Genomic DNA, 18,181 nt, shown 5'->3' with positions numbered 1-18,181 from the left:
AAAAAATCACCAGAATTCTCCGAGCATGAGTTGCCGTCCGTCTGTGATTGAATGCACGTGGGTGTTCCTATGACACAGAAAGTTTTCGCGGAAGGACTGTTGCTCTACTATGATCGAAACGCGTACGCAACTTTTGTTATGTTCGCTGCTGTTATCGTTTCGGATGCTAGGTTCGTACTGAAACGCGTGTTTCTATGCCGGCTCAAGTCTCGCTCGTCCCGTTCGTCTCAGCATTGCTATACCTACTACATTGTGAATGTGGAAAAATATATGTACAGGGCAAAGGCGGTGGACGGCGAATCAAATATAAAAAGCACTATGCGAGAAACCAGTTGAGAGAAAACGGAAGAGTGAAAAACAAGATTACACACTGACTGTTTCCATTATGGCGTGTGGTGATAATAAAGTACTCTACCCTGGATGAAACACCCGAGCAAAAAAATGGCACTGATTCACAAAAGATTACTGCATCAAAGGGGAAAACCTAAAAAAATAATTTTAATTAGGTATGATCAAAAGTAAAATTACAACTAAAAAGATTGATCCACCTATTGGTGACGTTGATGTAAACACCAGAGTACTTAAAATGAGGTTTCGTTTTCGATTGTTTCTTAAAATTTGATATGTGCCAGGCAATTTAAATCTTAGGTATTTTTACCAATAAAAATCTAATTTTTGCACCTATGGTGAGACTGAACCATTCTTAAAAATACAAGAATTGATAGTCCTAATAAAAATACCATACCGGAACGAACCCAAATGATAGAACTATATATTTCATAAATGGTTACTACAAAGTCTCCTTTTTTAAAGTCAAATAACTGAAATCACTTTTACCCGTAATCAGTCAATATTTTCATTTTTTTTCAATGTGATTTTATTTCAAGATTAATCATTCTCACGATCTGATAGTCCAATCGATGCCTACATTTTGTACTAATTTTCGAACAAATTGATGTTTTCCAGAACTTTGACGGATAATTTGCAAGCTTATTATACAGGGCTGGTAGCAGGTCACTTTTTAGTGACTTGGTCACTATTTCCACGTCAGGCACTAAAAAGTCATTATTTTAATCAAAAAGTTACTAAAGTCACTATTCCTTAAAATTTAGTCACTAAAGTCATTTTTTACAACGAATGTTGGGAGTAAAGAATTGGACTTTAAAAATTCACATCAAATCACAGCTTGATTTGGTATCAAATTTGTTTTAGAAAGATTCATTAAAAATCCGTGTGTATATTCTGACTGTCAGGAAGAGTTGCCAACAGACGGAAACAGTAACTGTCCAATTTATGTGATATTTTAATTTTTTTGTTCTCAAAATTGTCATAGGCCTACGACAAATTGTCAGAGGTTCCGAAAAAAAAAATCTAGACCAAATATTTTCGCTATTTTACTTCGAGACTTTGAATGTTTTCGAAGCCTTAAATGTCAAAAAAAGGTCTAGGAAATTTTTTAAGCTCTCGACATTTTTCAAAGGCATGTAATTTGTAAAATCGTTGATACCGGGTAGCTTTAGTATTTGTACAAATATCGAAAAAAAATCATGTCACAAAATCTTGAGTTCCTTTTTATGTAAATTAAATTGTATTTTTTCCGGACTAATAAACCGGTAATGCGGAGAAAAAAATTCCAGGTCCACGTTTTAGAAAAAAGTGATGTCCATGATCATAAAATGTTTTCTATTTTTCAAGAGCATTAACTTTGTTCAAGGACTGTGAACTTACATTCTAAATGTTCAAAATATAGAAAATTATTTCAGACCGAACAATTTTCTCAATTTGTTTGTCTTAGATGTCTCGAATTTTGAAGTCCCAGCAATAAAAAAATGTGTTCCAAAACTCTAAAATGTATCCCTAAATCTCTAATTTTTCACGAACGAGATTTTAAGTTCTAGACGCATTTAAATTTAGAATCTGGGATAATTTTCCTCGTTCCATAATAATGAGATTTTTTCTTAGACTACGATCTAGAAAAGTTGTCTAGGTTCTAGAGTTATGATTTTTTTCTATGGTTTCAGAGTGAGTTAGAAGAGGAAGTTAGAATTGGACCATGCTCTTGATTATTCAATTCATACTTATTTTTCAAGAACAATTTCACGGGATCCTCACACCATTTGTTTATTTTTTAGTTAATAAAATTTCTCGAAGTGACAATCGCAATCAACGGAAGATTGGAACCATATCTTCTCGATCAATAAATGTTAAAGGGTGTCCACGATGAAATTGCCACACTATGAAATTGCTCTAACTTTTTAACCGTTGGGTAGAATTTAATGAAAATTTAGGTGGATTTAGTTCATAATGCATTATTTACATCCTGCAAGTTTTAAAGTCCTGTGATCAAAACTCGCGGAAATGGAGTCGAAAGAACAGCTCGTGCGTGATAAAATCTTGCGCATTCATCACGAGAACAAGGATCTCTCGCATCGTTCCATCGCTAAAACGTTGGGAATCGTGAATTCCACGGTGTCGCGAGTGATTAAGCGGTTCGAGGAACGGTTGACCACCGATCGGAAGCCCAGAAGTGAAGGAAAAAGTATTCCGTACAACACCAAAAATCACAACCGCGTAGTTGGGGCCTTCAACCGAAATCCGAACGCCTCCGTTAGGGATGTGGCTAAGAAGCTGCACCTAAGCCGAAGTTTTGTCCAGAAGGCCAAAACTAAGGCTGGGCTTCGAACGTTCAAGGTACAAAAGGCCCCTAATCGCGACGAGAAGCAAAACAAGTCCGCCAAAACCCGTGCCAGGAAGTTGTACCTCAACATGCTGACGAAAGTTGAATGCGGCATCATGGACGACGAAACATATGTGAAGGCCGACTTCAAACAGATCCCCGGTAACCTGTTTTTCACGGCCAAGGATAAGTTCAGCGTTCCGGAGCATGTCCGCACTCAGAAGATGTCCAAATTTGCGAAGAAATTCCTGGTTTGGCAAGCCATCTGCACGTGCGGGAAGCGGAGTGCACCTTTCGTGACCCATGACACGATGAACGGACAGGTGTACATAAAAGAGTGCCTCCAGAAGCGGCTGCTTCCTCTCCTGAAGGCCCACAACGTCCCAACAATCTTCTGGCCGGATTTGGCCTCATGCCACTACTCCAAGGACGTGCTGAAGTGGTATGCGGACAATAAGGTCAATTTTGTGCCGAAAATGTTCAACCCTCCCAACACTCCGGAGCTCCGCCCCATCGAGAAGTACTGGGCGATTATGAAGCAGCACCTTCTTAAACGACCTAAGGTAGTGAAGACAGTCGAGGAACTGAAGAAAGTATGGGTTTACATGCAAAAAACGGTTGATTCACAGGTTGTGCAGAATCTTATGGCCGGGGTTAAGGCCAAGGTGCGGGCATTTGCGTATGGACTGTAAATAAAATACGAGTAAAATGGTAAAATGAAGTTTAATAGTTATTTCTCAATCCCTGAAAATTTGATGGCAATCGGATGAAAACTCGAATTTTGCGAATCAATTTTGTGTGTGGCAATTTCATCGTGGACACCCTTTACTATTGGTCACATTTTAATTGTGTAAAAATCACTATTTAGTCACTATTTTCGTAATTTTAGTCACTAAAGTCACTACAAAGATCTCAAAAAATTAAATGTCTTGAAGTTTCATATTCCATATACAAGTTCAAGATATTTAAAATTTTCGAAGTGCCAGAATTAAGGAAATAAATTAAATGAAAGGGAACTTTACAGAAGTGAATGGAAGGAAATTTTGAGAATTTCAGTGAAGCTTCATAAACAAACTGCGGGAATATAATTGAAGTTCCTAGAATTTCAGAGAACTTCATCGGTGTCAAGAGCAGGGATTGAAACGGTTGACGTTTTTTACTTCAGTCGCTCCGTTGTCGTGCGCGACAGTCTGTTTGTATTCGTACAATCATGCTCTACCGTCGTCTCTCTCACACAACACAAACGGTAGAATAACATTCGAGCAAAAAGAAAATTATTAAATAACTATCATATGACATGTGTGATTTCTTTCTAATTCCTCAATTTGGTGTAAATTAAACCATTTCTGATCAGAAATGTTATTACTACGACATCATTGCTTGCTATTTTCAGAATTCACACAAGCACAACATCAGCAGCTCTTATTATTTATGAGGAAAACTAACATACTTCGTCTTCGAGGACAGAGTCGTATGACAGAGCCTGTAATATGACATTTTAGTTTGGTACTCTACTATGATAGCTTGTTTTGCAAGTGTCGGATGCAAAGGCAGTCGACTATCACGTTTCCTAATTCTAAGTTCCTCAGACAAACTAGATCTACATTGCCCCATAAAATCATATCAGTCCCATCTATAAAAACAGCAAGCAGAGAAAAACGCGTTTGAAAATTTATTTCTCTGTTCGCTCTTATGAATGCCACAACGTAGTTTTGGTATTTTTCGCGAAATTTTCTGAACAAAACATATAACTTTTAGTGCACAGTGTAAAATACAGGTAGTTAACAATCGATTCACTATTGCTATTATAAATCTGCCAGCAACGTTTACCGAACGTTTCATATGCTTTACCTTCCCCACTAACAAACCTCCAAACTCCTGGAACACTTATCTGCATCTCTCTTAAGTAAGTGTCCAACTAACAATCCTTCCCATCCTCAGCAGTTGCAAGGACTTGGGAGGACAATTCTCGATTGTTGGATTGTTCTATCTAACAGGCCGAGCTCAATCCCAAAATCTTGGTCAATACGGTAACGGACGGAAATGGCAATACTCTCAAACAATCGTCTAGGACTTGTACCACCTACGCATTTGTGCAACTTGCTGGATACCAATGCGAAAATCAATCGATCACATACACCATTACAATCACTTTTTTACACATCTGTTTACAACGATCAAATTATGTCTGTGGTAAACTATCAAAAATCCTCACAGCGACAAAAACTCGATTCTTATTTTTCTCAGTTCGCGCACAGGGTGAATGACCGTTGTTCCTGCCTAGCAAAGTTAAGTTTTAGAATTTTCTATGGCTGTCATTGGAGAAGTGAGTTCTTTTGCTACAGCTTTCCGAGTGAAGTAGTTCCAGTATCAAGCTGTTACGAAGCTAATTGAAGATAGAAAAGCAGATTCATGCCAATCAAAAATGTCTGATCTCAAACTCCATGCATGCCCGATCATGCTTGGCATGCAAGTGTCCGAGTCCGAACAAAATCAACGAACTAAACAAATAACATAAGATGAATGGTCCCGAGATTAATTAAAATTCTGCACTTTGTGCTAACTGTATTAACAAGATTAATCAGGACATCGTAGAATACCTTGTTGAGTCTGCAGAAGTTTAAGAATATTTCAAATGGTCCTATGAGGATCCGCGATGTTCAAAAGGCTCAAAAAATCAGGGTGGACGTCGAACAAGATTTCGATCAACCTGAAAAAAATCGCAATTTGGAGAATGTTTGAATGTGTCCCACAAAATGTTATTTAGCTTGTAGAAATGCAAGATCATAACTCCAGAATGATTTGAAGAACTTTTAATACTGCTTTTCTCCTACTCAATTCTCTTGTATTGATATATGCTTTTTCCAACATACATAGACAGGCTCATTATTTGCAGGAAACTCTTTGATTTTATACTTCCATGAAATTGAGGAGATCTACACGGCGAATGAGCACAAGAATCTACGTCCTGAACTGCTTGGATAACAATAATGTGACACAGAATGCACGAAATTACACTTTTTGTTAGCAGGTGAATTTTTGTTAGCAGGTGAATCTTTGAACATGTTAAATTGACAAAAAGAGTGGTTTAATTGCTATTCCTAGACTTTATACACGCTGAAAAATGGATTTTAAATTCAACAACAATATTTAACGATTATTTAAACAATATTTAGGACTGAAATAATATTCACAGAATACTTTTGAATCAATAATAAAATATTGTTAGTTATAATTCAACTATATTTTTAAAGAATTTAGTGTTGGTCCTTGAAAAATTTGGATATCCTAGAGAATTTTGCTTGGCTAATGCAAGGTTTGAAGCGCTCCAGCTACCGGCCTCAGTAGCTCTACAATCTTGTAGTCAATATGTTCTAGATTTTTACTCGTCTACTCCCGGACCATCACTTCAAGTATCCCGCTTTTGAAGTCCTTCGGGTTCGGACATTTCTCGAATTTCACCGGGCCTAATAACAGTGCACGTTGTGCATTTAAAACTTCTCGGACTCGTTCCCAAAATCATGTACACTACTGTAATTTTTTTTTTTTTATTATAAAAGTTTAGTTTTTATTGTCAGTGTTTTTACAATTAGTTTTCTATATCTAGATGAAAATTCAACTCAGCTACATCAATTCTACCGTTACTTCCATTAACAAAGCAGATGTAATTAATAAAAAGTTTAAGAATTTCCACACGTTTCGTATTTCCTATTCCTATTAAGGCAGGTCTCACCAGGTCTTCAAATGTGAGTCGTCTCCATCCATCCAAAATGCCTGTTATCCTCTGCTGCAGGACCGTCCAAGCCGGGCCAACACGAGTGCAGGTGCAGAATTTATGGAGGAGAGTTTCCGCCGTTTGGTTGTCACAATGTGTGCAGTTCTCGTCCGCCACACGCTGCATCACAAAAAATAGCTTGCGATGCTCGATCTTCTCATTGACCAGGAGGTACAGTCTCGTCCGCTGCGCTGAAGTGAGCTGCTTCGCCGCAATGTTGCGCCACGTGCGCGGCCAGTTGGTTGTCGGGCTATTACGTTCCACCCTTGGCAGGTCGGTTTGGAGAACGAAATGTTGGTGGATTTGATCGGCGGAGGGGTTTTGTTGGATTTGGTGGGGAATTTGGGATAAACTAGATAGGATTATTTTGAGGTCAGGAAGATCTATAGAGATTGCTGGGCGGGGATTTACGTGGAGCAGAAGGGATCTATAATAAGGAAGGGAATCGATCTCACGAAGGTGCCGGTTAATGGCCAACGACTTACATTTTAGTGCTGGTAGATGCAACTTCAGTCCTCCGTCTTCTCTGCTCCGTGCAAGCTGCATCATTGGGACGTGGGCCACCATTCCTCTCCACAGGAAGGTACCCATCGTTGATGTAATTTTCGCAGTGTGCTTGGCAAGGGGCGGCAGTATCGACGACAGGTACCATATTCTGGAGGTGCCGAACGTGTTCAGCATGATGACTCTTTGGTGCAACGTTAGTGTCCGTAGAGAGTGCAACCACATTTGCTGCGCGAACTTCCCTACCTGTGCATCCCAGTTCAACGTCGTCATCAAGCGGATTGAGTTTGCGAAGACAACACCCAGAATTTTGACTACATTCGCTGTTTGCAGCCATGGGGTGATGATCGCGTTGCCTTCGCAAAACCCAACGTCAATGGCAATAGTCTTCCGCAAGTTCAGTTTGGCGCCGGCGGCTAGCTCGAAGCGAGTGAACAGACCATTCATCGCCTCGATTTGCCCGACCGATGTGACGATGACGCTGATATCATCCGCGTAGGCCACTAGCAAATCATTTCCGCACGCTTGCTCGAGTCTGACCACCAGTGGGTGGAGGTACAGCACGAAGAGGTGCATGGACAACGGGTCCCCTTGCCGTACGGAGCGTTGGATTTCGAAAGAGCGAGAGAGATGCCCATTGATGAGCAGCCGTGAGGTTGAGCGATTGGCAATCTGTGCCAGCAGAGCGATGAGATTCTCGTTGAATCCGAGGGAGCGCATGGTCGAGAAGAGAAATGAGTGCCGGACCCGATCGAACGCATGATCGAGATCGTAGCTTATGAGCTTCCCGGCACGGCGATGGTGACGGAGACTGGCGATCCGATCTTTCAGAGCAAGGGTGGCTTGGAAGATGTTTCGCTCGGAGTTAGAGCATTTCTGTCCATCGCTCAGCACGTGGTGGGCTCTCATCACCCGCTCTAGCCTGGTCTTGATAATGCGGGAGAACAGTTTGTAATCGCTGTTGAGCAGCGAGATCGGACGGTAGGATCGTGCCGTGTTGTCTCCTCCTCTCTTTTTAACCAGCACGATAATGCCTTCCACAAATGCGGCGGGAAGATTGCCGTTGAGCGCTTCGTTGAGCAGCAGGTTCAGCTCTCGGTGGATAACGTCGAACATGCGGTAATAAAACTCTCGCGGGATGCCGTCGCAGCCGGGAGACTTTCTGGGAGCACTTGTTGTTATTGCCGACAGAATTTCTGCCGTGGTGATTTCACTCGTGCAGGCTTCATTCAGTGGGTCGTTCGGCGGAACGGCTCTCTCACAAACGAAGCTGTTGTCGTCTCCACCGTTTGCTTCTTCCGAGTAGAGCTCGGAGAAATAGCCCAGCAAGTGCGTCTCGATCGCTTGCGGTTCCTCGATGTTTGCATTTTGCTCCGTGGCCAGTTGTGTGATGACGGTTCTCTTTCTCCGCCTCTCCCCCAACTGGAATATCGACAGTGGTTCCCCCGCCACGTGCGTTTCGTTGATCCGCATGAACGTATGGGAGAAATTACGCTGCAGTGCCAACATTTCCCCTTTCAATCGATTGATCGTGGTTATCAGTTCTGGGTGCTGGTAATACCCGTCGTACGCTAACCCTAGCTCCGCATAGAGGCGCTGGTGTGCGCTGTAGAATTCGTCGAAAACTTCTCGAGATTTCCACTTGAAGAACGATTTTATTTTAGGCTTAGCGTACGAGAGCCACCATTCCATCCATGACCCGTAGTTCCTGCGTTGGCGGGTCCAATATTGCCACTTATATTGGAATTCCCCAACGTTTTCGTCAGTTAGAAGGTGGGGCCGAAGTGACCAGAATCCACGGCCGTGTTCGTGTCCAAGTTGGGGGAGGCATATTCGGAGTGTCAGCGCTTTGTGGTCGGTGAACGAGCAGACATGCGTGTGTGCTGCTCGCAGATTATCGCGCAAAACGCTGCTGACATAAATGCGGTCGAGGCGCGATTGAGCATTTCTGCTGACGTAGGTGAAGCCTGTATCGCGTGGACAAAGCTTTTCCCACACATCGTGCAGCTGGAGCTGCTGCACAGCTGTTTTGAGTGAGGGGCTTGTGTTGGGGCTACTTGAATCGCATGCTCGCAGCACACAATTAAAGTCACCAGCCAGAATCACATGCTGTGTCCGATGACGGAGGTAGTAGGCAAGCGTCCCATTAAAGAAATCCTCCCGAGCTGCGCGCTGCGAAGAGCCGGAGGGAGCGTAAACGTTGCAGATAGTTGTATCTTGCACTCTCAGCGCAAGCAGTCGGCCGTCCAGACTTCGTTCGACGTGAGTGGCATGGATGTGGTCCTTCAGAGCAATAGCTGTACCTCTTCTCATGTGGTCTACATTGGCGAAAACGACGAAGCCAGGCAAGGAGAGCTGCTCATTTTCAACCTTTTGCAGACACACAATATCGAGGTTTTGGCTACTGATGAAGGTTCGGAGCGCATTTAGTTTTGTAGGGTTCGTGATGGTGCCGATGTTGATGGAAGCAACGTTGTAGGATGTGAGAGCCATTTATGGGAGCTTCTCTCCACCCCGCTCTTCGTCCTCGCTGGTCCGGCGCGGTTTCTTTGCTCGGCGGTCGGCCCTGTCCCGCCTGCTACTCGTGGATGTTGAAGATTCGTCGGTTTCGTTGCCATTCCCGCTCTTGCTCTGCGATCGCAGCGCGTGTGGGGGCTTCTTGAACAGGTCAACCGTAGCCGTGCTGGTGTTGGCTGGTTGGGCAGTTACCGATGGCACTCGTTGCGACGACGACATTTGCGCTAGTAGTGGTTGCGGACACAGGGACGCTACAGCTGTTGCGGCCTGGCTACTACTCTGCGCATTCGTGTCCGTCTGCTTCGGCAATTCGGGAAATGCACCCAACGTTGCCGTTGGTGGTGCGGTAGGTTTCGGCTTGACTGGTTTCGGACCAGCTGGTTTTGGTTGCGGTCGTGGACCCGTTTGCTTCGTCACGTTAGCGTAGCTCTTCTGGACCAGAAGCTTTTTGTTCTGGACACATGATATGCCAGTGTGCGCTTGCTCGTGACAGTGGCGACAGGATTGAAGCTGTCCCTTGTAAACGACAAGCGCTCGTTCGCCGTCGATGGTGACCCACGAGTCAATATTTTTCTTCACGAGCATTCGAGCAGACCATATGCCGAGCGAAATACCACCGAAATCGTAGCCTTCACCCCACATTAGCTCGCGAATCGATAGCACCTCACCGAACGCGCTCAGGAACTCTACCACTTTCTCTTCGGACACGTCTTCGGGCAGGTCATGCACCTTCACTTCCACACTACCATCCTCCATGGTAATACGAAGCTTGTGCTTCTTTCCGTCCAGTTCAACTTCGTGCTTCTCGTCATGATTGTCAACGATTTTTTGTGCTAACGCCAGGTCATTGACCTTGACGAAAGCACATGCTCCACCGCGGTGGCACTGTAGTCTCTGCACGTCTTCTTTCTTCAGGCCGAGCACTGAACGGCAGAAGCCGTGCACTTTCTCAAACGACGGCTTCACGGGGAAACTCGAATAGTCAATCTTGAAAGTGTTTTCACGCCTCATCGCGGACACTGCACACGCGACGCGGCACGATACGGATAGCAAAGCTAAAAAATATCTTCAACTATTGACTATTGAAATAGCGCTAAAACGTCAAGAAAAACACGTCCGCGCGTCTCAGAAGCTGAGCGATAACTGTTCCCAAAATCATGTACACTACTGTAATAGTATGATTGATCACGAGTATCACGACCCTACGTATCGATCCCCCATGGAGTACGATCATTGCAGAATCTCCTAGAAAAATAGATAACTAAGATATTCAAATTTTTCATTCATCGTCTTTTATTTCTGTACTTTTCAGTTATCCGAAATAGTGAACAGTTTATCACCGCAAGGGCAGCTGCCGTTAGGTTTAGCTCTGATGGGTCGAAGCACGGCAATCGCTCAGACCTTGTTGGAGACCGGCGGAGCAGATATCAACGCTTTTACTTCAGAGGTAAACAAACTTCACTCTATACTTTTACGCGTTCTATGTTAATAACACAAAAAATATCTAAATTCGCTAGGGCTGTACACTGCTGATCGACTCCATCAAACGAGGCGATGGATTCACTGCGCAGTTCCTCCTGGACAAGGGTTGCAATATCGACCTGGTAACTCGTGACACCTCGGACACGGCTCTGCATTTGGTGTGCACCTACGCCGAGAAGAGCACTGATTCCGAAACGTTCCGCGATATGCTGAGCGTCGGAAGACAATTGCTGAAACACCGCGCCGATCCGAACGTTCAGAACATTAGAGGATAGTATGTTTTTAATTTTTTTAAGAATGAGAATTGAATTATGACATGGAGCCCGTTATCTTTTTCAGTTCACCACTTCACATTGCAATCACCTCTCAGCATGTGGATATGATCGATGAACTGCTCAGCGACAATGTGCTCACCCTGGACACCAACATCCGAACACTGGAGGAAAAATGTGCCTTGCAGTTTGCTCTTATGCCGCCCCACATAGATGGACCACCATTCGATCTAGCTGCACGTTTACTGGAAAAGGGAGCGCGACCTAATCCCATCAATTCGGGAACAGGTGACAGTCTTATCCACACACTTGCCAAAAGCAGACTAGAAGAAGCCGCGGTGTTTCTGGCAGAGTTTGCCAATTTGAACCATGTGAACAAAGCTGGTCTAACACCGTTGCATGTGGCTGCCTCGCAGGGACTGTCGAATTTGGCTCGTGCTTTACTAGAAAAGGGTGCCTCGCCAAATTTGCAATCCGTTGTAGCCGAGCTCAAAACTGCCCTTCACTATGCAGTGGAATCGAATAGTGCCGAAGTGATTACGGCTTTTATTGAGTGCATAGAATCTTTGGCTGACCATGCGGAAGCGATGGACTTCAATTTGAAAAATGCCCTTGGGGATTCGCCTTTAAGCTTGGCTTTGTCCATGGGATACAACAAGTTGGTTCCTTTGTTGATAAAGGGAGGTGCGGACATGAATGCCCGTAATGGACAAGATATGACTCTATTGCATCAAGCTATTCTCAAAGAGGACTCCAAGACGGCAGTCTTTCTGCTGAATCATGGAGCCGACATGAATGCTTTAACTGCAGATCAGGAATCCCCTCTGCAGCTTGCAATTCATTGTCGTTTGCCGGATGTGGTAGATGCACTATGTACTCGTGGCGTTTCCTTCAGTGCACCAGATAACAAAGGAGATTGTCCTCTGTGGTCTGCCTTGGAATCTGAACAATTTGAAATTGCTTCAGTTCTAGTTAAACATGGCGTCGATACTGATTGCTGGGGTCCTGGTCCTGATGGTTGCCTCCAAACTCTGCTGCATCGTGCCATCGATGAAAATAAGGAAGTAGCCGCTCAATTTCTAATCAAAAGTGGATGCGACCTGGACTCTCCACGACAGCCCGGACCACAAGGACAAGGAGGAGATGAAACTAAAGATAAGGCCTCTCCACTACATTTGTGTTGTCAGTGGGGCCTGAGGAACGTTCTCCACACTCTAATCGATCATGGAGCAAATGTAAACGCCGTTGATTGCGATCTGAAGACGCCGCTGCATGTTGCAATCGAAAATCAACATGAGGAAATAATTGGTATTCTTCTGTGCCACCCAGGAATAGATCTAAACATTCGGGACAAATCTGGCAATACACCGTTTGCAGCGGCCTTACAAGTTAGAAATAATAAGGCCGCACAAAACATCCTTGAAAGACTGCCGAACGCTGCAGAGCAAATGGACCAAAGAGGCCGCAATTTCCTGCACTTGGCCATTATGCGAGATGATCTGGAATCAGTTCTGTTCCTTCTGTCAATCCACGTAGACGTCAATTCTCGCGTACATGACGTCAACCAAACACCTCCGCTCCATCTAGCGGCAGGGTCCGAAAATGAAATGCTGATACGAAATCTCATTCTGGCTGGAGCCCGGCTAAACGATCGAGATGCTACTCAGAAAACTGCCTTACACGTTGCTGCTGAACGTGGTACCATTGGATCCGCATCGGCTCTGCTTCAGAACGGTGCCGACTTTGATGCAGTCGATGGTGATGGCAACAATGCCCTCCACCTAGCCGTCCGGGAAGGTCATATCACAGTGGTCCGCGAACTGCTTACCGAGTCCGAACTGAACGCCGAAGTCGTAAATCTGAAAGGTAGAAACCCCCTGCATGAACTCTGTCGCTGTGGAAAAGACAACACAGCCGCCGGAATACTGGAGCTGTTCCTGGAGTGCATGCCGAGGTATCCGATTAATACGCCCGACCTGCAGGGCAATACACCGCTGCTTCTGGCCTACATGAGAGGCCAAGCGCAGCTGTGCCGGATTTTGGTGAAAAACGGTGCCTGCCTGGGGGCGGAGAACAAGGAAGGCTTGACGATTTTCAATTTCAAACTAGCTACCAATCAGCTGCTGCATAGACTGTTGGATGAACTACCACAGGAATCACCGTGGGCTTCGTCCGAACTGTGTCAGGAATGCGGAACCAAATTTACTGCCATCACGTTGCGAAAGCATCATTGGTGAGTATTAATCGTAAAAAATAGTTGAATATTTGGCGCATTCAACCCTTTCCCGCCATGCAGAAGGTTCTTCTTTGTTTTGAGATGCAAAAAAATGCGTCTTTGAAAAAAAGTGCTATAACAAAAGATGTTCCATGCAACCTCTTCTTATTCTTCTTCCTTGACGTTTGAGCACGAGCTTTCGTCTGCTCTCAACGTAGTATTCCACACTTCAACAGTTATTAATTCAAGCTGAACTATGCATTAGGTCATGTAACATTGATCGATTCTCTTCATAGACTGTCTCTTTCGTTAATAACTTGGGTACAGAACCTTGTCTTGTCGTCTTTGTTGTATTAGCAGCTAGATAATAGCTTCATTCGTCGATTTGTGTGCTGAAGATAGCTGGAAATGTCTTAACATGGCCAGGATGCAAAGATAAAGTCGGCGAAGAGTATCTGTAAATGTTACTTAGGACCTAATGCATTGTTCAGCTTGAATTGAGAGCTTTCTATGCCAACCATCGGGATTTTTTTTTTAGCTTCGTTATATCAAAAGTTTTTCTATGTAAAATATTGGTATTTTGTAAACTTGTCAAGTTACAAAATCTAGAAAAATTGTCTGCATCTCTGCGTAATTGAATTCACGTAATAGTAGACGGGAGACGAGAAATTTTTCGACCCAAAAAATTCCTAGATCAGACCGAATATTCGTCAGAAAACTATTGGTATGCCCTTTCGAATTTAGAAAGTATCTTCCCAACATTTTCATGTATTTCTCCTCAAAATGCTCTTGAGAGCATCTAGCATCTCATATACTCCGCTACTTAGTTTTTTTTTGACGTAAGATTACGTCTTTCGGCAACATATTGGGAGTGCAATTTAAAAAAAAACAAAAAATTACCGCATTACTAAATGTTTTGACATTTATAACTCTGTCAATAGCGGATGGATTTTAATTCTAAACAAGCCAATCGATTGAAATTTTTCAACGAATCTGCTAAAATGAACAATTTATTAATTTTCTATACGTCACTATTGAAATTTACACAAATGTCTAACTGTTGCAATGGTGATCAGAATTATCACCGATTGCCTGCAAAATGCGCTTTCTCTAACACAGATTTCAAAGTCGAATTCCATCCGGTCTCACTGAATGGTGCTTATTCAATCACCGTGTGTGGTGGTGTCCAGTCGGTCGTCAGCAGCAGCAGCAGTAGTGCTTTCGGCGGGTGGTGCTAAACATTGTTCTCCAGTACACAACGAAAGGCTGCCCGCAAGCATCGAGCTGCAGCCCACATGAGCGTCCATTCACCGAAGAAGCCGCACCGCTACTGATCGGAATCAGTAGCTCTTCGTGAGTCGCTGTGGGCCATCTATGCCAAGCGCGTCACCCTCATTCCAGCAACAAACAGCTCACCAGCCTCATCTGTGTTGAACACCCTAATAGCTCAGCATTACTCAACCATCACGACAAAACGGTCCTCCACCATAAATTTGTTAAAAGTACAAAGAGAGAGAGAAAAGGATTACTAATTTCCATTTAATTCCACTACCTTATTTGCTTATCCTTGACAGATACGCGTATTTCGTCTACAATGTATAGACTGTCGAGTATTAGTACAAGACACTGAAGAAATCTGCACATTGTAGACGAAATACGCGTATCTGTCAAGGATAAGCAAATAAGGTGCTGAATTAAATGGAAATTACTAATCCTTATCTCTCTCTCTCTTTATACAGGTATTCCACTAAGACGCCCACATTCATCAGGATTTTGTTAAAGAGTATTTTCTGGACATTTGTCTAGGTCGTCAATCGGATGTCAGTTCCCATATGTTTAAATCTAACATACCATGTCTTTTTAAAGCATTTTCAGAAACCAAAGTCGGTCGCGGCATGAAAGTGGTCTGATTTTGATCCAGAGATGATGGATTTTAATTCTTAATACGCAAATCTATTAGAAATTTTACTACAAATCTGTTAAAATTGAGGATTTATCATTTTTCAAAATGTCACTATTGAAAATGTACTAATGTGTAAGCGTTGCTATGATAATTAAAATTATCATCGATTGCCTGCGAAAAGCGCCTTTCCTAACAAAGATTTCAAAATAGAGTTCCACCCGGTCTCACCGAACGGTGTTTATTCAATCACCGCGTGTGGTGAGTGGTGGTGTTCTCTAGTACACAACGAAAGGCTCCCCGCTAGCAGTTAGCCATCACGGCTGCCCTCAACCGCTGATCGGATTCAGTTGCTCGTCGTGAGCCGCTGTGGACCATCTATGCCAAGCGCTTCACCCTTGTTCCAAACAACAGCCTCATCCGTGTTGAACACCCTAATAGCTCAGCATTACTCAACCCAAACGGACCACCATAAATTATTGTTGTTTGAGAGTTAATCTTCATTGAACGTTCGCTCGCCTTGCTGCCAGCTACCAGCTCTTTGATAATGTACCCAGCAACAAAACGTTTGTGGCCAAATGCTTCAAGTATTGAAGTGGTACATAAAAATTCTCGCATTGACCGAATACCACATGACCATGTCAATTAACCAGAAAAATTTCGTAAGGTTTTCTCCAGGATGCTAGAAAAAAGCAAAAGAAAAAAATTTCGGATTTATAGCCCAAAAAAAATCTTGCCGTATTCTCTTAATAGAAGGGGCTTGCATCAAAAAGCATAAACGTAGGTACCGTCCGGTATGCAAAGATTCAGCGATTGATGTGTTTTCCCTAATACACCGCTATCATCTCCAAGAACATCGAGGAAAAATGTCCACAGCATTGTTCTAAACTGGCTTCCATGCTTCCAACCCATCGGTCCTTTTCAGGACCACAAATGACTGATAAACGAGTTAACTAAAGAGTAAGAGCTTGAACCCAAGACATATCGTCCAGGATTGGCTTGTACTACATGGACATCGACAGAGCACCTCAAAAACAGAACTCTCAAATTGCTTCCGAATTTCAACCTATCGAACTTTTTCACTGATAATGAGTTATATTTACTATACTTTTGATGTGACATCAAAACAACCTTTCGTAATCCTGCGTCAATTCAATTCACTAGCTAATCATATTCCCTTAGAATTATTATTGATCGACTTGGAGCTCTCTTCAGAATTCTCTTTTACTGATTGATGTTAATTTTTTTTTTGAGCGAAAACATTATATCAAGAAGACTGGCAATATTGCCAGAATCCACGACACAGATACAGTAGCATCAGTAGCACTGCCCAAGAAAGAAGGTGGAAGCAACGCATTGAAAACTGATCAAATACGCAAACCTTTATTTTGAGGTTGGAATCTTTGCTATCAAATTCATTCGGAGCATTTACCTTTGAGCGTCGTGCCTATCTTATGTTCGTTTGTGAAAACGAGAGCGTTTCCAGCCTTCTTGATATGTTGCCCGAGATGTTATCTTCGTTAAGATTTACGAGATTTTCAGCATTATGCTATCATTGGAGGATAGTGTCTAGTATCAGGATTGTAGCCGTAGGTTAATTTATTTTAAATTTTACTCCGAACTCACTTAAAATTCCTTCAGATTTGCTTTATTATTCGCTGGAATTCTACTAATACCCCCATAATAGTTAGTTATCCTTTATTTATTTTTTATTCTTCTTAAAATGTACCTAAATTTCTTTGCAGTTCCCATTACAATATCCCTATCATTGAATTCCTCTATATATCTCAAACGTTCTCTATAGAAAATTATAAGATACAGAATTGATTTTATTTTATAAGAAAATCTTTTGTAAACAACTAAAAACAAATGTGATACTGGAATCCACCAGTGAATGCCATCGACAAATTCATGTAACTTCTACGTGATTAAATGAGTACCCCTATATGACAATCACGAAGCTCTTACGTGAAAAGTATGATGGAAAAAAATCTACGTATGTTTTCACGTATCATTGACGTGAACATTATTTTGAGTGTAGCGAATCTAAACAAACATACACAGAAACAAAATCCATTGGCAAAAATACTATATTGATAGTTTAAATTAAATACTCCCACCAATAGATTTTTGCAGAAACGAAATTCATTTAATTTTACTATTTTTTCTATCAAAACTACTATGCCGTTTGAGTAAGCATAGTAGTTTTGACAGAATGGTAGTAAATTTGATTATATTTATAGTCAACTATATTGAAATCATGGTAGATTTAACGGTTTTAAACGTAGTTATACTGAAAATAAGTGTTTTCTGCAAAATAGTATTCCTAACTATTATCTTTGTTTCAGTGTAGTGCAGTACTACACGGAGAAAAAAATACCCAAAATTTGAGTTCTTTTTACTTAATATTGAGTTCAGCCTCTCACTTGCACTCTTTATTGTTGTCAAAAATGGAACGAGAGATATAATTCAGTCCAATAAGTTACTTTTGATTAAATTGCATATTCTGAAATTTACGTGAATTAAGATTCCTGATGGAAATCATAAATTTAGCTTATGAAAACTTAAAAAAAAGTAATATAAAATGTAGTAGACCGAAATCGAATCCTGATCGTTTAGATTATTGATTCCGTGATTTGTTGAATCGTCTATCAACGCAACGAAATAGAATAGGTTAAAGGTGTATAAGAACCACTCGGAGTACCTCATGTATTATGATAACCATTCATAAGTCGTGCTTATGAAATGCATAACTCCTGCCTATAAAATTCATAAGTATCTTAAGAAATAAAAATTGTCCAAGTTCATAAGTCATGTCTTATGGCAGTCGCGCACGGAA

The 18,181-nt window shown here is 42.3% G+C and overlaps 2 protein-coding genes across 2 annotated transcripts in view; both read left to right on the top strand.

Annotated features, from left to right (window-relative positions):
- The window catches only part of LOC135698658 (rabankyrin-5), a 56,253-nt gene that overhangs the window by 35,617 nt on the left and 2,455 nt on the right, over positions 1-18,181 (top strand). Inside the window, exons 4-6 of the mRNA XM_065218723.1 lie at positions 10,786-10,920; positions 10,991-11,229; positions 11,295-13,460. Of these exons, the coding sequence (XP_065074795.1) occupies positions 10,786-10,920; positions 10,991-11,229; positions 11,295-13,460 (2,540 nt within the window). The remainder of the gene's footprint in view (positions 1-10,785; positions 10,921-10,990; positions 11,230-11,294; positions 13,461-18,181) is intronic.
- Positions 1,268-18,181, top strand: part of LOC135698664 (GATA-binding factor A-like) — a 444,653-nt gene continuing 427,739 nt past the window's right edge. Inside the window, exon 1 of the mRNA XM_065218740.1 lies at positions 1,268-1,278. The gene's annotated coding sequence lies outside the window, so the exon portion shown is untranslated. The remainder of the gene's footprint in view (positions 1,279-18,181) is intronic.

Source organism: Ochlerotatus camptorhynchus, unplaced genomic scaffold (genome assembly GCF_037179485.1).
Source record: "Ochlerotatus camptorhynchus isolate MF236.1 unplaced genomic scaffold, CSIRO-AGI_Acam_v1.1 ptg000093l, whole genome shotgun sequence".
NCBI classification, from domain to species: domain Eukaryota; kingdom Metazoa; phylum Arthropoda; class Insecta; order Diptera; family Culicidae; genus Ochlerotatus; species Ochlerotatus camptorhynchus.
Note: the sequence above shows the minus strand (reverse complement) of the source record. Positions and strands in the feature narration are given on the sequence as shown.